At 41.0% G+C, this 22,546-nt stretch overlaps 1 protein-coding gene across 1 annotated transcript in view; it reads right to left on the minus strand.

Moving 5' to 3' along the window:
- SPAG17 (sperm associated antigen 17) overlaps positions 1-22,546 on the minus strand; it is a 317,179-nt gene that overhangs the window by 180,003 nt on the left and 114,630 nt on the right. The window contains exons 5-10 of the mRNA XM_055132151.1: positions 12,983-13,175; positions 10,694-10,888; positions 8,386-8,567; positions 1,762-1,948; positions 976-1,023; positions 656-771 (exon numbers count right to left, since the gene is read on the minus strand). Coding sequence (XP_054988126.1) covers positions 656-771; positions 976-1,023; positions 1,762-1,948; positions 8,386-8,567; positions 10,694-10,888; positions 12,983-13,175 — 921 coding nt within the window. The remainder of the gene's footprint in view (positions 1-655; positions 772-975; positions 1,024-1,761; positions 1,949-8,385; positions 8,568-10,693; positions 10,889-12,982; positions 13,176-22,546) is intronic.

The following is a 22,546-nucleotide window of genomic DNA, read 5'->3' on the forward strand; positions in this document are numbered from 1 at the left end:
CATTAATCACCTACCTCTCCAACTCTCCTTCTCTCTCTTCCTTAAAGCAACACCATACAGAGTTTTAAGCCTACCTAAACTTTAGGAATGTTACGGAAACTACTCCATCACAAGAAGGGTATTGATACTGATGATCAAAGCAAGCTTTAGTTTTACCTGAAATGCTTTAATATTTGTAAAGGATAATGAAGTCAGTTGTGTGTATAGTTTTATTTTTGTTAATTGTGTTTTGGGTCACACCTGGCCGTGCCCAGGGAACCATAAGCGGTGTTAAAGATTTGAACTGGGGTTGACTCTATGAGGGCAAGTATGAAACCTCCTGTACTCTCTCTGGCCCCATTGTCTGTTAGTTTCAAAATAGCTTAAGGAAGTGGGTGAGGCAAAGACATGGCTCAATGCCTGAGCACACACTTTGTATGCTGGAGGCCCGGGTATGATCCCCAGCACCACACGATCCCCAATACCACACAGAACAACACTGCACCCCCAAGTGAGAGCAGCCCCTATGCACTATTGGGAATATACCCACCCCCAAGAAAACCCAAGAAAATCATAACAACAATCACAAAGTAAGAGAGGAAAAAGATGATGGGACTAATTGATGGTTTCACCCCTCTTGCGGAAGGGGTGGGAGCCTCAGAATTTACCAACTTACCTGTTCCAGCATACAGTGGAGGATTAGGGGCACAGAAATAAATTCCTCCGGAATCATGTTCAACAAATCATTGTAATATCTCATGTCTACTTCAGAGGTGGCGCCCACAAAAGACACTGTAAAATATACAAAATATCACTGCTTGGTTGGTTAAGAAGTGCTCTCCACTTTTTTTCCATAATGATCTCACCCACAAATTCAAACTATTAATCAGTATAGGTTGTACAGGTCGAGGGACATTGGTAAGTGACCAGGGAAACGGCCAGTCCTTAAACAGCAGCTTCTGGTGTGGATCAGCCCAGCAATGGGTCTATACATGCCTGATGGTGGAACTTGATCTTCAATTTGTGGCTTCTTCTTTGCAGGGACTGTCTGTGGAATATAAAAGAATTCAAAAAGAAGCAACTCAGTTATCCGGCTCAATGGAGCATTTATCAGAAACTGATATGATGGGTTCTGACAGGATCCCAGGACTGTATGGTAATATCCACACCACAAGAGTGTGCCAATATGGGAGCAGATGGAAAGGTTTTGTCTAAGGAAGAAACTGGATGACTCTGGGTACTTTTAATTTTTGACCCTAATATGGCTCAGCGAGCAACTGCCAGGAAAATGTTTGGGAGGTGGGGCGCTGAGTCTCAAAAGGTCTCTTTCTCCTACTGGGGACTCAGAATTGTGTCATCTCTCTTTCAGAATCCTTCAGTAATTTCCTATCCATCAGCTTCAGGATAAGCCAAACTCACTCGCACCAGAAAGGCAGCACTTTCTGGCTCCTGTCTCTCCAGATAGCCTGGTAGCAAGGGTTCAAAAGGGCTAAATAAACACATTTGAATTGGCCAGGATCCCTCTTTGTTTAGACTTCATTATTTGCTCACTGCAGCATGGGTGAAGAACGGATTCCACTGTCATCTCTGCAGATGGCCAGAGGCTAGGAAGCTTCGCAAAGCTCTGACCACACAGATGCCCTTTGGTTCTCTGGCCTTGTTTGTACCTTCACCTATCAAATCCCAGCAGGTAGTACTACCACAAGATAGAAGCTTATGTAAAGTTTCCTTGTATATTTGATAAACAAGAAAAGTGGTTGCTCAGGCAATCACCCAGCCCACTAGGGACACTTGGGCACATGCGTACCTCAGGGATGAACATGGCTTCTAACACTGGTCTCTCGTGGAACACTTGTGGGACATAAATAAGTTTCATGCTTTCCAAATAGTGCTGGTGCTGCCTTTTCCAATCCAGGCAGTCATACATCAAACAGGCAACGTTTTCAAAAATAATGGTGCCCAACTCCAACTACAAGTGAGAGAAGTAATGACAGTGATTAGCCCCATGGTATTGGAATGAGATGTCTGGTTTGTCTCTTTGGAGAGCTGCCTTTAACAGGGAACTGCTTCTAGTCATGTTCACTATAATGCAGGCCCTCCCCTCTGGAGGATCTCATGGCTGCCTATGACGGTAAAAACCTAATTAATTCTTTGCCTAAGTAAAAGTCACCCTATTCATTAGCTTCTGCAGTGTGGCCTTTCATCTTGAAGTTACAGTTCCTAAAATAACATGGCAGAGAAGTTAGTTCAATATCCTCAGCCCAAAACAAGCAATGGATGATTTCTTCCTGACAGTGTAAGAGGCACAGTAGAAATCCCAAGCTCCGTTTTGAGTATTATCTGATCAAGCACATGGAGTCTATGTACAATCGATATTTCTTTCTTTCCTCCCTGCTGCTTTTTTCCCCTTTCACCAGTGCTGTTAAACAAAAAATATATAACTACCCTAAGGGATCCTGATGGACTCAATGCTTCCCTAAGAGACCCACAAGTTTTATGACATGGGCTTTCTTTTCCAGAACTAGAAAAGCACTTTTTTCACTGTGTCTGCTTGAAGGAAAGAAATGGCTAAACCAATGCATCCTCTGTCTGACTTGAAGATCTGAGGTGGAATGAGACAGCTTCTTGGGGCCAGGGGACCACGACCTGGCAGGAAGCAGGAAAATCCCTTGCTTTGTCCTCATTTGGGGCACACACCCCTCATTCTGGACTTCCTTTACTTAAGATGGGACATTCTTTACTTAAGCTTCAACCTGGTACTCCTTGCCCGAGTTCTGGAAGAAAAATACATTTTTTGTTGTATTTAAAAGAAATATGATAAAAACTCCACCCACTGATCATTTAGCTTACCCAGTAAATGCATTTTTTCAATCAAACAGCAAATCACATGCTAAAAGGCAGAAATTATTTCAGCAACTGAGGTCTTAACTTGAGATGTTGCACATGTCTTACAAAGCAGTCAGCACTTCTTACTGGGCATTTATTTGCTATAAATCTTTCATTATCCTGGCGTAGCAGAAATGCAGTCTGCCTGCTTGTAGACAAAGGTATTAATGCTTTCCTTCCTTCCCAGAGGAAAGAGATAAGTGTGGCTGGTTCTTGCCTTCGGAATAAGGCCTCTCTTAACTTACAGATGAGCTGAGTGCAGGACCAGAGCTCTCCTCCATGTTTCTACTAAAAGGGGGTTTATTTTTTATATCTTGAAGAGACCCCAAGATTAAAATAAACCTGAATCACTAACATGGAATCCAGGGTCATGGAGGAAGAACAAAAGGTCTGCATACAGGCGGCCCAGACTCCATCTCCAGCACCACACGATCCTCTGTGCAGAGTGGGGCAGCCTCAGAGCTACACACACACACACACACACACACACACACACACACACACACACACACACACAGACCTGAATAAACAGTACATTACAGAGACCTTTGCTTATATATTTCATCTTTATTTATGAACCATCTTCCATAAACTCTCTTCCCATTATCCTCAATGTTTGACTATTCACTCAAAAATCCTACCATATTTTTTTTTAAAAAATGAGTGAGAGAAAGCTCAAAGGGCTAGAACAAGAAATACATACAGGAATCCTGTGTTAGATTCCCCCATACCAAATGACACCTGAGCACTGCGAGAGCAGTCTCTGTGTCAGGAGGAGCACCTGATCAAACAGCAGCCAGCATGAAGAAGATGCTCAATAAATACTTTCAGTGGCTTAGTAAGCAGATCAATAGGATTAGCTGAGCAAGACAGTCCTATGAAGCTACTCAGAAGGTGATTTCATTCCTGACTATGATTTAATACACACTTTAAACGGCAACCTAGTTTTGAAGCCAGAAATGTTCTACTCTAGTTTGCACTTAAACAGGCTGATAACAATACCCCACCCCATATTTCTTAACTTTTCTATTAACTCTTCTACTCTGTATATATGTGTGTGTTTTAAAGTAATATCCAGCCACAGCCACTTTGTCTTTAAAAGGAAGTGATTAAAATCTTGGAATGAACAGGAAGTTGTGGACACTAACAATGGTGTTGGTTCTTTTGAAGCTGTGGTTGTGTGCACTGGTGTTTTCATCTCTGTACTGATGATACAACATTATGTGCTGTGCCTTGGCTCAGGACATTCCAGCTGCTCTCGACTGTGCCTGGGACATAAGTAAGACATCTAGAAGAAAAGCCCAGCAAGAACAGGATCAAAAAGTACTTGCTGAGTGTGCTTTAGAGACAATTTTTTATTTTTTATTTCAGGAATTACTGTACACAACCAAGATTGCCGTTGACTTACTGAAACATAAATGTAGTCAAGTTCTTGACAGAGAGTGTAGTTAGATCTTAATCCAGACAAGAAGTGGGTTATTTCTCCCAACAGAAATAGGTAAATTTGGAATTTTGCTAGGCATAGTTTTTATGTTTTGGGGAGAAAGCTGTTTAATGGAGAAAAAGTGTAGAAAAGTAACTCTGAGGTCAGACATTAGGAGTCCTGGGAAATAGCCTCTGTTTTTTTTTATAATTGAATTACTCTCAGATACAGTTACAAAGCTTTCATGTTTGAGTTTCAGTCATACAATGATCAAACACTCATCCCTCCACCAGTGCACATTTTCCACCACCAATGTCCCCAATATCCCAGTCCTCCCCCTGCCTTTATGGCAGACAATTTCCCCTATCCTGTCTCTCTACTTTTGGAATAGCCTCTACTTTAAACACTTCTCACATTTGTTGGATGTTCCTCCGTCCCTCTTGGAGAACCTGGCAAGCTACTGAGAGTATCCCACCCGCACAACAGAGACTGGCAAGCTACCTATGACGTATTCAATATGCCAAAAACAGCAACAACAAATCTCACAATGGAGACATTACTGGTGCCTGCTCGAGCAAAATCGATTAACAATGGGATGACAGTGCTACAGTGCTAATCTGGAATTCCAATAAAATATATGAAATATATATAAATATATAAAATATATGAAATATTCATGTTTGTAAATTACATGGAATGTCATCATCTCTTTGTTAAGAAACTTTGATCTACCTTAATATGAAACAATAACAGAAAGACAGCAGCAGGTCCTTTGCTGAGCTCAGGTTTAGGAGAACGAAAGGCAAAGTGGAAAAGATGAAGCTTTCCAGAGGAAGTGGTGACGAGGCAAAGCAAGGAAGGCCTGGAAGAGCCAGTTCTGTCTAGAGTAAGACCTGCCTTCATCCACAGCTCTTCTGTGTTCAGCTTCATGTTCTAAGTCCAGGACAGGACTGGAACTGATTTATCTGTGGGTGAGGTAGTAGTCTTGAGAATCCTGTTTCTTCACAATCACATCTAATGCACGTTGTCAGTCACTGTGATTCAAGCTAATCTACCCATTGTTGCTTATTCAGTTCTTTCCTGGACCTCCTGCCTCAGGGCTTCCAGTCACATCATGATGTGCACATCTGTCTTGGGAAGAATCAGGGGGCTCTAGGCAGGAGGCCTGCCCACGGGCACACACAATTCTCTGCTGTTGCTGCCATCTGAGGGTCCCTGTACACAGAATCCCGCCAACTCCCCCACTGCCATGCCGAACTCCCTCACAGTTCTTACAACACGGCCCAACCCCCTTCAGTGCTCTGCCCTTCATTCAGCTTCCGTGATGCTGAACTCTCCTAGGAAAGGAGTCAGCAGCCCTAGTCCCTTTTTGTTGGGATGTAGAGTCTAACAGAAAGAGCACTGAGAGGTGTTTTTTATAACCTCTTTCCCAAATATCCATGACAAATGGTCTCTCAATCTTCTTTTGAGAGCACTTGCTACCTTTCTGAGAATTTCATTTCTTTTATTTATTTTATTATTATTTTTTTTTGATGGTCAAAGTGGCTTGTTTAATTTCAGAGCTGAATAGCCTACATAGACAATCTGAGGGGTTTCAGGTACAGGACTTCACATAGGTATGATTATTATTTTTTTAAATTTATTTATTAGTGAGTCACAGTGAGGGTACAGTTACAGATTTATACATTTTCGTGTTCATGTTTCCCTCATACAAAGTTCGAAAATCCATCCCTTCACCAGTGCCCAATCTCTACCACAAATAAACCCAGCATCCCTCCCACCCCCCCATCCCATCTCCCCCCACACTGTGGCAGGGTATTCCCTTTTGTTCTCTCTCTCTAATTAGGTGTTGTGGTTTGCAATAAAGGTGTTGAGTGGCCATTGTGTTCAGTCTCTAGTCTACATTCAGCATGCTTCACCCCTCCCCTGCGTGGCCTCCAACCACATTTTGCTTGGTGTTCCCTTCTCTATCTGAGCTGCCTTTTTCCCAGAATGTGAGGCCAGCTTCCAAGCCATGGAGTCAACCTCCTGGTACTTATTTTTACTATTCTTGGAAGTTAGTCTCCTACTCTGTTATTCTATATTCCACAGATGAGTGCAATCTTTCTATGTCTGTCTCTCTCTTTCTGACTCATTTCACTTAGCATGATGCTTTCCATGCTGATCCACTTATATGCAAAGTTCATGGCCTCATTTTTTCTAACAGCTGCATAGTATTCCATTGTATAGATGTACCAAAGTTTCTTCAACCAGTCATCTGTTCTAGGGCACTCGGTTTTTTTCCAGATTCTGGCTATTATAAATAATGCTGCGATGAACATATGAGTGCAGATGTCATTTCGACTGTATTTTTTTGCTTCTCTGGGATATATTCCCAGAAGTGGTATTGCTGGGTCAAATGGGAGCTCAATTTCTAATTTTTTGAGAATCGTCCATATTGTTTTCCAAAAGGGCTGAACCAGTTGGCATTCCCCCAGCAGTGTAGAAGGGTCCCTTTCTCCCCACATCCTCTCCAACAGTGGTTGCTTTTGTTCTTTTGGATGTGTGCTAGTCTCTGTGGTGTGAGGTGGTATCTCATGGTTGTTTTGATCTGCATTTCCCTGATGATTAGTGATGTAGAGCACTTTTTCATGTGCCTTTTGGCCATTCGTATCTCTTCCTTGGTAAAGTTTCTGTTCATTTCTTCGCCCCATTTTCTGATGGGGTAGGATGTTTTCTTCTTGTAGAGTTCAACCAGTGCTTTATATACCATTGATATCAACCCCTTATCTGATGGGTATTGGGTAAATATCCTTTCCCATTCAGTACATTGTCTTTGTATTCTGGTCACTGTATCTTTTGTGGTGCAGAAGCTTTTTAGTTTAATGTAGTCCCATTTGTTGATCTCTGTTTCCACTTGGTTTGGCCAGTTGCATGCCATCTTTGAAGATACCTATATCTTCAACTTTTATTTCTTTTAAATGATGGTTTTTAATTGATCAAAATTTAGAAAGCCATGAAGGGAGAGAAAGAGAGGAAAAAGATGTTCAAGAGAGAACATGGGCTTCTCCAGAGCAGAAAAAAGCAGACAGAGAGATATGAGTTCGTGGAAGAACACAGGCTTGAAGAGCAGCCCATTTCATTGTTTTTATTAGGAAACTTAGATTGTGTTTAGCATAACTGAGCTCCTAGATGTATGGCACCTTCTCTGTTTGTGATTTTGGTCCATTCTCTCCATGAGCTCTTCTTTAGCTAAAGCCAGTACGTGCCTCTCAGGGGTTGACTGCACACTGCTGAGCTGAGTTCAAGCCATCATCTCAAGACACATTTTGTTGGCCTAATATATTTAAGAGTATGATTTAGGATGGGAGAGATACTCAACGTGGTGAGTGCAGGCTTCATCCAAGTCTGGTCCCCTGAGGACTGCAGGGAGACCTGAGCAGCCAGGAGTAGCACATGGCATGACTCCAAAACCAAACAAATAATAAAAATTAAAAAATTAAAAGCACAGTTTTGGCAATATAATCAAGGGCCTAGGTGAACAATGCTTTACACTGGCATGTTTTGAAAGTTACAACATAACTGACAAATTGGAAAAAATTACTTTTCTCCACCATATAAAGTTACAGCCAAGAAGTAAAAAAGTGAAAGAAGTCACATCACCAAATAAAAGAATTATCATCTTAATCTTCATCCATATCTTACTCTTTGTCAATACTTTGTACACTTAACACCAAATAGGGAAGTGGGTATCCTGGAGAGACAGTACAAGGGTCAAGGAGCTTGCCTTGCACATGGCCATCCCCAGCACTGCATAGGGTTCTCCCCACCCCAAGCACCTGAATACAGAACAAGAAGCCAACCCCAAGGACCACTTGGTAGGGTCCAACACTCCCGTCTTCCTTCATCCCCTACAAAACAGGTAAAGAGTCAGGGTGTAACCACTAAAGACAATTCAGCATTCCCACCTGTCTGGAGCTAAAGGAGCCTAACGCAAAGGTTTGTTTATATTATGTATTCAGTAGATATCTGTGGAATGAATAACTGGGGCAGTCGAACCACAGTTTCACAGGTTCTAACCACCCAAATCATCTACTCTCACTAATGCATGTACTAACCATCATTTCACTGTTTGACCAGTCAGAAGGAAAGTCTTCTTCCTTGACCATGTAGTGAAGCTGAGCCACATCAAAGAGATTTGTTTCAGGCTTCTCATTATTCAAGATAGGTTCCAAGTACTTCCAGAAATTTTCAAGTTCTTTTTTGGCACTAATTTTCTTCAAGTTTTCAGCTTCTACATCTAATAACAAGAACATGTTTTACTACAACTTTTCCCAACATAAGAGATGTCCTGCACGATGCCAGTATAGTGTTGGAAAAGTGCACACATGAAAAACATAATGGTGGGCTAGAGAAATAGCTCAGTGGTGGAGTGCTTGCCTTGCATGTGTGAAATTCTGGATTTGATTCTCTGCAAAATACACACTCACCACACAAACTAAAACAAACAAAACAAAACATAATGTTGAGGTTTGGAACCTAAATATTTAGTTATGAAATCAGAGGATTTTATTTCTGGAGTTGATATCAAACATGAACTTATCCTACCCCTTTATTTTATAACTGATGTCAAGGTAAATGATGAAGTCATACATTTTGGAATATAACTATATTCAATGTCTTAATTTATCTTAGATTACATCTATAGTGGAGCAGACAAATCTGCTTTGACCCTTTCACTTTTGGTTTGATTCTTAACTGGTTAGAAATGCAGTTGAAAACCAGAGTGACAGCTCAATGGGCTGAAGCACTTTCTTTGCAATCAGAGGGCCTGGGTTTAATACATGGCACTACACGTTTGCCTGACCATTGATGGCAGTGACCCCAAGTACCAAGTCAAGAGTAGCTGGTGAGCACTACTGGGTATGGTTAAAAAAAACAAGGAAGAAAGGTAAGAAGGGAGGAAGGGAGGAAAGGAGGGAGAGAAGGAGGGAGGGAAGAAGGGAGGGAGGAAAAAAAGTGCAGTTGATCCAATTCTTATGAGGAGAGAAACAGACCAATGTTTTATGCTCGAGTTAACTCTTGATCACATTAAAATAACTAAGAACTTCTTTAGGTAGCTGTGCTCTGATATAACACAATGTTAGGTTTTCCATTAAGTTACACTTGAAAATTTTCCTGAAACATTTGTTATTTCACTTATAATTAAACAAGATAATTAATACCTTGTTATTTATTTTTAAATTATATATTTCTATCAGTTCTTTTTGTCCACATTAAATATTATGTGTAGAGAGATTAGAGTTTATATAATATTTTGTCACTGGCTTCAATACAAAGTTAATTAATGCAATTATTATTTAAGATAGTCCAGAGTGTGGGTTTGAATCTCAACTCTTTCACTTAATACTTGCATCTAGACTAAGAGTCAGTTTCCTTTTGGTAAAACAAAAATGATAAAACATATTTCCTAGGATTGCTGTGGAAATAAGTCTTTGGCACTGAGCCTTGTTCTAAATCATGTTCCCAAGAAGTGGTCATTATTATAATTATCAGAGGTAAGCATCTCTAGCTGGAAACACTGTTTTAAATGTAGTATTATAGAAACTGAGATGTGGTCATGTAAGTTACTAAGCACTACACAATGGTGCTAACAACCGAAAAACAGACATGTATGACAGAAAGAACTTGGAGGTATAGTCTCAAGACCAGGTAACAGTTCTGTGCTAAAGCTCCAAGGTCTCCTAACCTCATTCCTTCGTGTGTTTCTCAAGTGGAGGCACGGTAGCAATCCAGGGGGAGGTGGTAACCTTGGGTGAAATCGGGGACCCTTTCTCTCATTCACTTAAAGAAGGTGGGTTTCTAGGGGAGATCTCTGACTACTTCTGTTTCTTCTAAAGAGGTGATTTAGGCCAAGTAAGTTTGGGAACCTCTGCTAGATGAAGACCCCAGAGCTTCTGAGTAGGTGAATAACACTGTGGTTGGAACTTTTCCTTGTTTACGCCCTTTGGTTGATCACAATGAACCAGCAGCAAAGCATCACAATAATTCAAGGTTATGCTCTTCTTTGGGCCATTTTGTGAATTCAGTGTCTGGAAGAACAGATTACCTACTCAATCCACCAAGCCCATCCTTAATGTAGAAATTATCTATCAAAGTTTCTGAGAAACATAGTTCACAACCAAGTCTCTGACCCATGCTTATGTTCTATGGGGCTACAAAGGGATAGGAAGACAGAATATGATTTTAATTTCTAAAATTTACAACACTTGGCTAGTGGAAGCAGGATAAACATCAAATCAAAGTCATGCCAGAATTTAATAATGTATGTATTGCATGACTATGTTTTGGGCAGAAAACTGTACTTGTACTTTGAGGACTGCAATAATATTGGGGTCTGAGTAAGTTGCGTAGCAGATTGCATACCTTTTGGGTGAGTGAGAGCTTCCTGCTGCTGGCTAACTGCTGCCAGGTGTGTCCGCAGAGGTTCGTAATTCTCTGAAGATATTTTAATCACACTGCTTATAGGAATGCCAAGCTCCGTCATGATCGCTAATAGCTGAGGATTCTTGAAGCCCACAACTATAATGTAATGTTGAGCACCATCATCTGGCTCATCATCTATGCAAATACCATAAAGAGAAGCAGCCATCATTTTAAGATAGAACAGGTTGCACCCAGTTAGTTCAATGACTCTACATAGCATGTCTGCTTTTATAATCACCCTGGCTTGCCAAATAACAGTCGAGTTAGCAAGAATTTAGTCATGTTGACTGGTTTTCATTACTGCCTTTCCAGAAAGAAGCTGTTGTCATTTAAAAAAATATTAAATCACTTTTATCAAATGAGATATAGATATAATAGGACAAATTATACTGGCCAATGGTCACGGTCAATGTATGCTTTTGTTTTTTTGGGTAAAACTATTATCCACACATGTAGATATGTTTTCAAAACTATGTTTTATGTTAAGAATATATATTTGTAATCTTATTTGAGCAGCATCTGGCTTTACTCCTGAATTACAACAAGTAGTTACAGCTTTGTGGTATTTTATAAGTAGAGGTGTTTACAGGAGAGGGGAAGACTGAGTATGCACATGCTCCCCATCAAGGTATTTTGTTATTTATGTCAATAGGATAAGTGCTGCTCATGCATTAAGTAGCATCTAGTATTAGCTAAACTAAATTAATATATATTTATATTTTAATATATATTTATACTTGCTTGTAATTACTCTCCTCTGATTATACTACTTTATTAATGTTAAAACATGAGTTTATCTTAGAAGATAAGATTCTGTGAGTAAGAACAATTGTTATACCATAACATTAAAACTATATGGTACAGAAAAGCTTGACATATAATAACATATGAAGGCTAATTTACAAATAGTGAAACTGATGCATGAACTTTCAATTTTTAAGTAATTTGTTTTCTTCTATCATTAAACAAATGGATGTCAATATTGACCATGTGAACAATTACATCACCACTTCCAAGTCCTGTATGCTTTGAGTAGAGACATACTGAAGAAAATGACATTGGTAACAGATGTGAAAGTTCAATACATACAATGCAGTTGGTCAACATTTACAATCAATAATCTAAAAAGGAAAGAAAATCTAGTTACTATGTCTAGAACAAATGGAGAGAGGAAGAAGTTGCGGTCAGTAATCTATGTGTTCTGCAAATACTATTACCACTGAATTTCATTCACTTCTACTTCCCTTTTAATTATGTGTAACTTTTTAAAAAGTTCCCAATATGATGGTAAGCTTCTTGGTGGCATAATCTACTAGTTATTTCATTCATCACTGGCACTATATAAATGTGCCGATCGCATATTTAGAATAGTTAGAAGCATTCTATTTACTGAAAATATAAATGAATTGAGAACAAAAATATTTTTCTGTGAAGGTGTCATGGAACTACATGATTTATAATTTGTATTTATTTATTTTATGTTACAAAGCCATTCTTTTTTTTTTTTTTTTTTTTTTTTTTTTGCTTTTTGGGTCACACCCAGCGATGCTCAGGGGTTACTCCTGGCTTTGCACTCAGGAACTACTCCTGGCGGTGCTTGGGGGACCATATGGGATGCCGGGGATCGAACCCGGGTCGGCCGCGTGCAAGGCAAACGCCCTACCCGCTGTGCTATCGCTCCGGCCCCTGTTACAAAGCCATTCTTGATTGGATTTCAGTCATAGAGTATTCCAACACCCATCCCTCCACCAGTGTACATTTCCCAGCACCAGTGTTCCCAGGTTCCCTCCCATCAGCCCCCATCCCCCAACCCCTGCCTGCCACTATCTGTCTCTCTCCTTTTGGGCACTGTGGTTGCAATATTGATACTTAAAGGTTATTCAGATTATCCTTTACCTATTTTTAACCCTCAGCTCTTGTTCAGCGTGATCATTCCCAGCTATTATCGTCATAGTGGTCTCTTCTCTATCTTACCTACCCTCACTAACCACGCACACTTGTGGTTAGTTCCAACTACTGACCAGTCTTCCTAACCCGTTTTCCCTGGCCATAGATATTATATGTCTACTATATATATATATATTTTTATATACCACAAATGCATGGTTTATGGTTTTATAAAGAGTGAAATGACTGGGAGAAATAAAGCACAGCGATTGGCATGATTTTTCGTTATTTCATTGGTTGTAAAAAGTGAAAAGTAACTGTACACAGGAACACCATACTCACCAATGTAAGCCTTGCCTTCATCCTCTTCTCCCCTCCGCTTTAGCTGGGTGTTCTTTTTCACTGTGAAGTTTGCCTCAGGCAGTTCCTTGCCCTTTCCTTTGCCCAACTTGCTACTGGTGTTTGAGGCCTTCTTCTCCTTGGGAGATTTTGCTTTCCCTTTATCTTTCTCTACCTTAAACCGGTCATCTGTCACCTGGAAAGAGAGAGCACTCTATCTCCAAATTGTTGCATAAATAAGTAAATGGCTTTCCCTGCCCTTAGCATGAGTTGATCTGGCTCTCTAATTCTCTTTTCATTTACTTATTCTTTGCATCGGGAGAGTGAAGAGTTCACAGTAGGCTAAAACTGTGAAGGGAAAACAATCGTGCCTGGGAATGGAGGGGTAGATCCAGGGACAGTTCCACAAACAGCCTCTGTTTGGACAATATCTCCTAAAGAAGAAGGAAGTTGATTTAATCTACAATTTCAGTCGTTGGGAGCAGGGAGATTGGGTGATTCTAAGTACATTGTGATGGCAGGAACATCATTATTTTGCCACCCCCCAGGTTTATTTTGTTACCTAACTGGAAGGAGTATATATTTGAATCTTAGGTAGACGTAGACTTCTCCAATGAAAATAAACTAATAAAAGTGAAAAATAAAAATTTAAAAGAAAAAGTTTTCCCTAAATTCTCTTTGATAAAATTCTTCATAGCATAACTGGCTATTTTCTTTATTTTTTTATTAATTTATTATTTTATTGAATCACCATGTGGAAAGTTACAAAGCTTTCAGGTTTAAGTCTCAGTTATTCAATGCTCGAACACCCATCCCTTCACCAGTGCACATATTCCACCACCAAGAATCACAGTATACCTCCCCCCCCACCTCCCCAGCCCTCCACCCCACATGTGTAACTGGTAAATTTCGCTTTACTTTCACTTTACTTTGATTACATTCAATATTTCAACAAAAAACTCACTATTATTGTTTGGAAATTCTCCCCCCTAAAGTCGACCTGCTGAAAAGAAAGCATTTGATAATTTGTTTTCCATTGCTGAGAATGAAGACATATGAGGTCGAGTGGCCGTACTAGCAGCCGCACAGTTTTGGATTTCTATATTTCAGTATTTTAGTAACTAAGTTCAGAGAAACATCTGCCAGAAATTGCATCATTGTAAGCTTGTACCTCTCAGCTACTTTATATTCCACATATGAGTGCAATCTTTCTATGTCTGTCTCTTTCTTTCTGACTCATTTCACTCAGCATGATACTTTCCATGTTGATCCACTTATATGCAAATTTTATGACTTCATGTTTTCTGACAGCTACATTGTATTCCATTGTGTAGATATACCAGAGTTTCTTTAACCATAACTGGCTATTTTCAAAAGACATAGATTCTTTCATCTTCCAGGAGCCTACCACTATTAAATTTTATTATAATGCTATTTTAAAACATTCCTCACTGGCACTATATAATATAATATAATGAATAGTATAGATATAATGAATGGTTGCTGTCTGATATATTGAAAGATGGGGTTATCAACACTATCAGTGTGTAATGTTAATTCTCTATACTCTGCCCCATGCCATGTACAACTTAAAAACCCAAACTTTGCCCCCATTATTTTTTCAAATAACTACCAAAACTTTAGTGCATTAACTAATAATGTAACTGTGCTTTCAATATTTGTATTTATAAACAGGTTTAGTTCATTGAAATGAGAGGTATTGTTGGTTATAAAGTATATAAGGATTTAGAGTAGACTTAAATTGTTTCCTTTCCTCTCCCCATAGTTCACAGATAAGGAATTTGGAATGTGAATGACAAATTAGGCAAATCAGCAACTAAATAAATGATTGTACCAATATCTGTGGCACTGTACTTTTCTGACGCTATGAAATCAGATGAAGAAAAACTCTGCTCCAGGATATTAGGGTCTTGTGGTGGAGAAAATGCTGCTTTGGCAGTGCGAACACAGGAAAGAGAGAGTGCTTCCCTGCTCCATCTGGCTTCTGATGCTGAAGGCTCCAGAGAACTCAGAGCTTTGGTACCTGGGAGAAGTGTCAGAGGTGCCCTGGCTTCTCCATACGTGCCTGGCACTGGTGCCTTCATGGGGAGTAACCGCTGTCCCAGCACCTGCTTAACAGTAAAGGGGGCATCAACCGCGGATCACAGGTGCCATTAAGGGTCTGGAATGGGGCAGACACAGACTATGAAAGGGTCCACCTTTTTCCAGAAATGACGTTTCACGTGGACAGAACATGTGGATAGGCAAGAGTCAAAACATCTAGGAAAGCTAAAGGCAAATATAAAGAGTACATTCCTGGGGTGAACTGGAGGTCAAGGGAGACCCCTCCTTGCTGGAGGGGCAAAGGGCAGGAAGGCACTGCCCAGGTCAAATTTGCTAGACATTACTGAGGGTTCTAAGTCTGCTGCCAGTGGCACAAGTGCACGATTCACAGTAATACATGGTCTGAGAGCACAGATGTCTAAAAAATGTGTGAGATGACAATTATATTTAGTAAATGAAAGCTCTTCTAAACTTTGATTTTAGGACCAGAGCCTTAAGCTGCACAAATGCTGCACTAACAGCCTTGGGGCGGCAACAAAAAAAGCATAAGACAAAACAGGGGTGAGGAAAGCCTCTGCATTTCTCTCTACACCAGAGAGAAATCAGTGTGAAGAGCAGGGTGGGACTCTTCTCTGAGCTCACAGTCTGCTAGGAAAGAGAAGCATTATAGTGCTCATGAGCAACTACACATTTTCATGAATGCTGTCACTGTCACTGTCACATGCCATTGTTCATCGATTTGCTTGAGCGGGCACCAGTAATGTCTCCATTGTGAGACTTTTTGTTACTGTTTTTGGCATATTGAATATGCCATGGGGAGCTTGCCAGGCTCTACCCTGCAGGTGGGATACTCTCGGTAGCTTCCTGGGCTTTCCAAGAGGGACAGAGGAATCGAACCCGGGTCTGCCGTGTGCAAGGCAAACACCCTACCTGCTATGCTATCGAGGACAAAACCTAATATACAAAGAGACACACAATTGAAGAGGGACTGCAATAGTTGGCAATAGAAGACCACTCTGAAGAAGGGAAACTGAATGAAGTCATTAGTGAGACAAGCAGAGAAAAGAAATATTTGCATGAAAGCTGGAAGCATAATGAAGCTGGCTGTGCCTGAGGCACTGAGCACAATTCCTTGAAAACACAACTGGGGGGGGGGTTGGAGCAATAGCACAGTGGGTAGGGCATTTGCCTTGCACACGGCCGACCCGGGTTCAATTCCAAGCATCCCTTATGGTCCCCTGAGCACCGCCAGGGGTGATTCCTGAGTGTAGAGCCAGGAGTAACCCCTGTGCATCGCCAGGTGTGACCCAAAAACCAAAAAGAAAAAAAAAGAAAGAAAACGCAACTGTAAGACTGCAAAGGTAGTATTAAGTATTAAGATTTTTGCAGGACAGGAAACAAGAGGACTAATAAAGGAACTCTACTAATAGTCCAGAGAAGACCTCGGCTGAGGTGTGGGCAGAGCCACCTAGTTGGATTTGAGATCTGATTTTGATTCTGAAACCTTAGTGGTGGTTGAAAGATTGAGATGAATAAGGAGGTAACAACAAAGTCATGTCTTAAATTTAGTTTAAGCCAAAGAGTAGTTGATGGGGCTAAGGAAAGATGGGTGGGGTGGGGGAGGGGTGTAAATGATTTCACTTTAGATGGGCGAACTATGTAGAATAATGTCAAGGAGGCAGTTGAATATATGCATTTCCTGCTGAGGAGAGAGATTTGTTTGGAGTTACAAATTAGGGGTGAATAATACATTCATCTATCACAGCAGGTAGAGTGTTTGCACGTGGCCAACCCAGGTTCAATTGCTCTGCCCCTCTCAGAGAGCCCAGAAAGCTGCTGAGAGTATCTCGCCCACATGGCAGAGCCTGGCAAGCTACCTGTGACATATTTGATATGCCAAAATAGAAACAAGTAGTCTCACAATGGAGACGCGACTGGTGCCCACTTGATGAGCAAATTGATGAGCAACGGGATGACCGTGACAGTGACAGTGACAATATACTCATCATGGCTAACTGCATAGCAACAGATAGTACAGACTATGGCAGACATGCCAACCCTCACTAACTGGTTACGGGAAGAAATTGAAGCAAAATTGATAGAGAAGTGATTCAAAGGATAAGAAGAAAATTTATAGTGTGAAACCAGAGAACTGAGGGCCTGGCAAGTGCTGGCAGTTGGAGGTGATATTAGTGAGAGCATTTATGGTGGAAAGTGGAGGCAGAAAACAGAGAGATGGTAACAACAGGGCAACCACTTATGTGAATGTTGTTTTGGGGGTGTTTAGATGGGAAACAAACAAGGCCTCTGAGTCATTCGTTGAAGAACTAGTGGGTAAAAGGGTGAGACTACATCATGTATTTATGGATATACATAAAATCAGGAGGTGCTTTTATTCTAATCCAAGATAAGGGAATATACATTTCTTTATTTAATATAGATGCAAAATAAAAGCTGGCAAAGGAAAAAACAGAAGATTGAAATTCTTATAGAAGTAAAATATATCACTATATATATATATATATTTTGAATCACAGTGAAATTCAGTTACAGTTATTTGTGGTTGGGTTTCAGTCATACAATGTTCCAACACCTGTCCCTTCACCAGTGTACGTTTCCCACCACCAATGTCTTCAGTTTCCCTCCCCTCACCGCCTCACCCACCTGCACTTTCTTCTCCTCTCCTCCTCCCCTTCCTCCCCTTCTTCTTCCTCCCCCTTCCTCTACTTCCTCTTCCTTCTCTCTCTTCTTTTGGGCATTATGGTTTGCAATACAGATACTGAAAGGCCATCATGTATATTCCTTTATGTACTTTCAACATTCAGTTCTTGTCCAGAGTGGAGTGATCATTTCCAAATACTATTGTCATACTGGTCCCTTCTCTATACTAACTGCCCTCAGGAGGTATGCGTGTAGGCTGATGCATCGGAGAAGCAAACAATGAAAATATTTGGTAAAGGCAATTCAGTAATACTGTGTCCAAATCTGGGTTCTATCCTCTGCACCACATGACTCTCTGAGCACTGCTGTGTATGACCCTGGAGACCCCTAAACACTGCCAGGGTGATGGGATGACCTTTGTGAGGTTAGCCTGACTCCACAAGGTCAATGCAGCACCGTATTTTCTGGCCTTCTCATTAAACTGCTGGCCTAGTTAGCTGAGAATTGCAGGGGTAGTTGGCTGGTTATCTGAGAATTCCATATTTCCTCAGCACTGCTAAGAAAGCACCCTCCCCAGCCAAATATTGGGAGACAAAGGTCCTTGAGGACGCAGATGAGATGATGAGAATGTTTCCAAAACTGGATTTTTCATTTTTATTAAACCATTGTGAGATAGAGTTACAAATTTGTTCATGATTGGGTGTAGGATGACATAGCCTCAGGTAGTTTAGGTTTATTGTGTTACTCCTGTCACAGTGCTCCGATTCCTCTTTGTTTATTTGTAGCTTCTTTTTTAGTGTTCTGTTGACTTGTAAATATTGTTTTTCTCTTCTCCTTGAGTCCTTTGCATAGTTTATTCAGAGCCATGTCCTTTTTGTATGGACACAAGAAGACTTAGCAAATGCTATGCTTTTGTAACCTGGGAGTCACTTGACTCTACATATTTTCCTCCTAGGCATCTGTTCTCTCTATCTAAGCCTCAGTTGCCCTTACTTCCTAGCACCCCCAAAAGCAGGGGCCCGACGAGGGACAAGACGGACCCAGGGCAAGCGGTGAGTTGTGTGCTACCCTGGCATCGAGATGGGCCTGGCCAAAGTGCCTAATGCTTAACTATAAGTTAAGAGCTTGATCATAGACAAATGTTGTCATGATCCAAGCAGTGATAACTAGATTTGGACCCTGCTGGGGTGAGGAATGATTAATCTGGCCTGAGTGCTGTAGTCTGAGTCTGTGGCAAGATGTTGCCAGGAGAGCTGCCTTGCAAGCCTCAATGTATCTCTTGCTATGTCCATACAAAAATAACTAGTATTAAGATGTTAATGAGTGTTTGGACTGAGGAAAGGAGAAAAACACCTTAAGAGTCAGGAAGGGCTCTGGAATGCCCAGCCCTTAGGAAGGGCTTTCTTATGATGACTTTGCTACCTGGCTGTGTGTAGCCTAGGGGCAAAGGGGAGAGAGAAAAAGGGAGGAGAGAGACAAGAGAATCCAGGCTGTGGTAGATCCAGAGAGAGGACAGAGCCGGGAGTGTGTGGGAGGTGAGAAAGATGGAAGATTGAATAAATGGTAACTTATATCAACAACCAGCTTGGTCCCCATCCTTCCATCGCCTGCCCTTGACCTACGCCATCCCAATCCAGCCCTTACACAGTGGTTCCAGAGCACCGAACGTGGGTGGTGAGACAGAGCTGCCCGGAGAGTCCGAGGGTGCACACGCCCCTCGGTGTGCTTTAGCTTTTTATAATTGGGTTTCAGTCATTGAATGTTCCAATTTCCCACCACTAATGTCCTCAATTTCTCTCCTGCTGCCCTCCCCACCTGACCCCCTCCACCTCAATGGCAGGCACTTCTCTTATTTTTTTCTCTCTCTTTACTTCTGGGCATTATGGTTTGCAGTACAGGTACTGAAAGGTTATCATGTATATCCATTTACCTATTTGCAGCACTCAGTTCTTGTCTAGAGTGATCATTTTTAATTATCACTGTCATATCATTTTCAATTATCATTGTCATAGTGGTCCATTCTCAATTCTAATTGGATTTTGGTAAGACAAAGAGCAATGCCTCATTTTTTTTCCTTTTTATTGAGTCACCATGAGATACAATTGCAAAACTTTCATGTTTGAGTTTCAAGTCATACAATGATCCCATCCCTCCACCAGGGCACATTCTTCACCACCAATGTCCCCAGTAAACCTCCCCCACCTTTTCAAACCTCCCCCTGTCTCTATGGCAGACAATTTCCCACATATTCTGTCTCTATTTTTGGGCATTATGGTTTGCAATATAGATACTGAGAGGCTATCACATTTGGTCCTTTATATACTTTCAGCAAACATCTCCCATCCAGAATGATTCCTCCACCCATTATTGACTTAGTGATCCCTTCTCAATTCCAGCTGCCTTCTCCCCCAGCTCATGAAAAAAAAAAAAAAAAAAAAACGAGAGAAAAGGATATTTCCCCTCCTCGGCTGGCATGGGGTAATGGCTTAGTTCACAGTCTAGAGACATGGCTGCAAGCAGTTTCTGGGACCAAAAGTAGTCTAGCTGGCCTCCGGATCGTGGTCAATCAGCAGCAAAGTGGCTGCACCAAAGTGTGGCTGCCAGGGTTGAGTCTCGGCGGAGCACGCACCGGTATCGGGCCCCCGGCCCGAGACTGCCCAAGCATCTCGCTGTTCCAAGTACATAACTCTCTTTTTTTTCTCCCCCCCCTTTTTTTTCTCCTTCCCCCAGCTCATGAGACAGAATTCCAACTATGGAGCAATATTCCTGGCCCTTGTGTCTACTGTCCTTGGGTGTTAGTCTCATGTTATTTTATATTCCACAAATGAGTGCAGTCATTCTATGTCTGTCCCTCTCTTTCTGACTCATTTTACTTAACATGATAATCTCCATGATCATCCACTTATAAGCAAATTTCATGATTTCATCTTTCCTAACAGCTGCACAGTATTCCGTTGTGTAGATGCAACAACGTTTCTTTAACCAGGCACCTGTTCTTAGGCACTCTGGTTGTTTCCAGATTCTGGATATTGTGAACAGTGCTGTAATGAACATAGAGGTGCAGATGTCACTTCTACTGTGCTTTTTTGCACCCTCGGGATATATTCCCAGAAGTGGTATTGCAGGGTCATATGGAAGCTCAATTTCTAGTATTTTAATGAATGCCCATATTGTTTTCCAAAAAGGCTGGTCAAGTCAGCATTCCTACCAAAAGTGAAGGAGCAACTCTTTCTCTTGATTTTGTTCTTTTGAATGTGTGCCAGTGTCTGTGGTGTGAGATGATATTTCATTGTTGTTTTGATTTGCATATCCCTGATGATTAGCGATGTAGAGCATTTTTTCATGTGCATTTTTGCCATTTGTATTTCTTTTTTTTTTTTGAAGAAGAAGCTTCTGTTCCTTTCTTCTCCCCACTTTTTGATGGGGTTGGAAGTTTTCTCTTTTACAATTCTAGTAGTGTATTGTACAATTCTAGTACTGGTTATTAATCCCTTATCAGATGGGTATTGGGTAAATATTCTTTTCCATTCTGTGGGCTCTCTCTGTAATTTGGTCAGTTTCTTTTAAGATGCAGAAGCTTCTTAGTTAAATGTAATCCCATTTGTTTATGTTTGTTTCAACTTGCTTGGTCAGTGGTGTTTCATCCTTAAGGATGCTTTCAGTTTAATCAGTTTAACAATCACTCACATCCCTCGGACCAACTTAAGAATACTTTCAGCTTCAAGATCATGTCTACATTTTCTTCCATGTACCTTAAGGATTCAAATCTACTATAGAGGACTTTATTTATTTATTTTTTGCTTTCTGGGCCACACCCAGCAATGCACAGGGGTTACTCCTGGCTTATGCACTCAGGAATTACTCCTAGCAGTGCTTGGGGGACCATATGGGATTCTGGGAATTGAACCCGGTCAGCTGCGTGCAAAGCAAATGCCCTACTCGCTGTGCTATCACTCCAGTCCCCTAATAAGGAGGCCTTTAATTTACTTTGATCTGCCTTTTGTGCCTGGCGTTAGACAGAGGTGATAGTTCATATTTTTGCAGGTAGCTGTCCAGTTTTCCCAGTATCCCTTGTTGAAGAGGCTTTCCTTGTTCCACTTCACATTTCTTGCTCCTTTATCAAAGATTAAAAATTATATATTTGAGAGGCTATGACAGAATATTCAACTCTGTTCCATTGGTCTGCCCGTCTGTTTCTAGCCCAGTACCATGCTGTTTTAATTACTACTGCTTTGTAGTAGTAATTACAGTTGAAGTTGGGGTTGAAGTTGGGGAGGGTGACAGCACCCATCTCCTTTTCCCCAAGGATTGCTTTAGTTAGTTGTGGGGGTTTATTGTTCCATATGAATTTCAGGAGTGTTTTGTTGATTTTTTTAATTAATTTTTTAAAATTATTTTTTAAGTTATTTTTTTAATCACCATGACAACAGTTACAGGGCTTTCAGGATCAAGTCTCAGTCATACTATGATGAAACACCCATCTTTCCAACAGTGCACATGTTCCGCTACCAAGAACCCCAGCACACACTCCCCCCCTCCCCCATTCCTCCTCTGCCTGTGTGGCAGATGATTTTCACTTTATTCTCTCCTTACTTTGATTAAATTCAATTTTTTTACAGAAAACTCACTATCATTATTTGGAGTTTTCCCCCCAACAGTCAGACCAGTCTGAATGGCATCATTAGATTGTATGTTTTCTATTGTCGATAACAAAGAGCATATGATGTTGCATAGTCACAAAGGCGGCCACCCAGTTTTGGGATTCTGGTATTAAGTCCAGAGGTATTTCTGCCAGCAGCTGCTGCATTCCTAGATTGGTTTGTGTGCCTCTGGGATCATGGC

Source organism: Sorex araneus, chromosome 3, assembly GCF_027595985.1.
Source record: "Sorex araneus isolate mSorAra2 chromosome 3, mSorAra2.pri, whole genome shotgun sequence".
In the NCBI taxonomy this organism is placed as follows: Eukaryota; Metazoa; Chordata; class Mammalia; order Eulipotyphla; family Soricidae; genus Sorex; species Sorex araneus.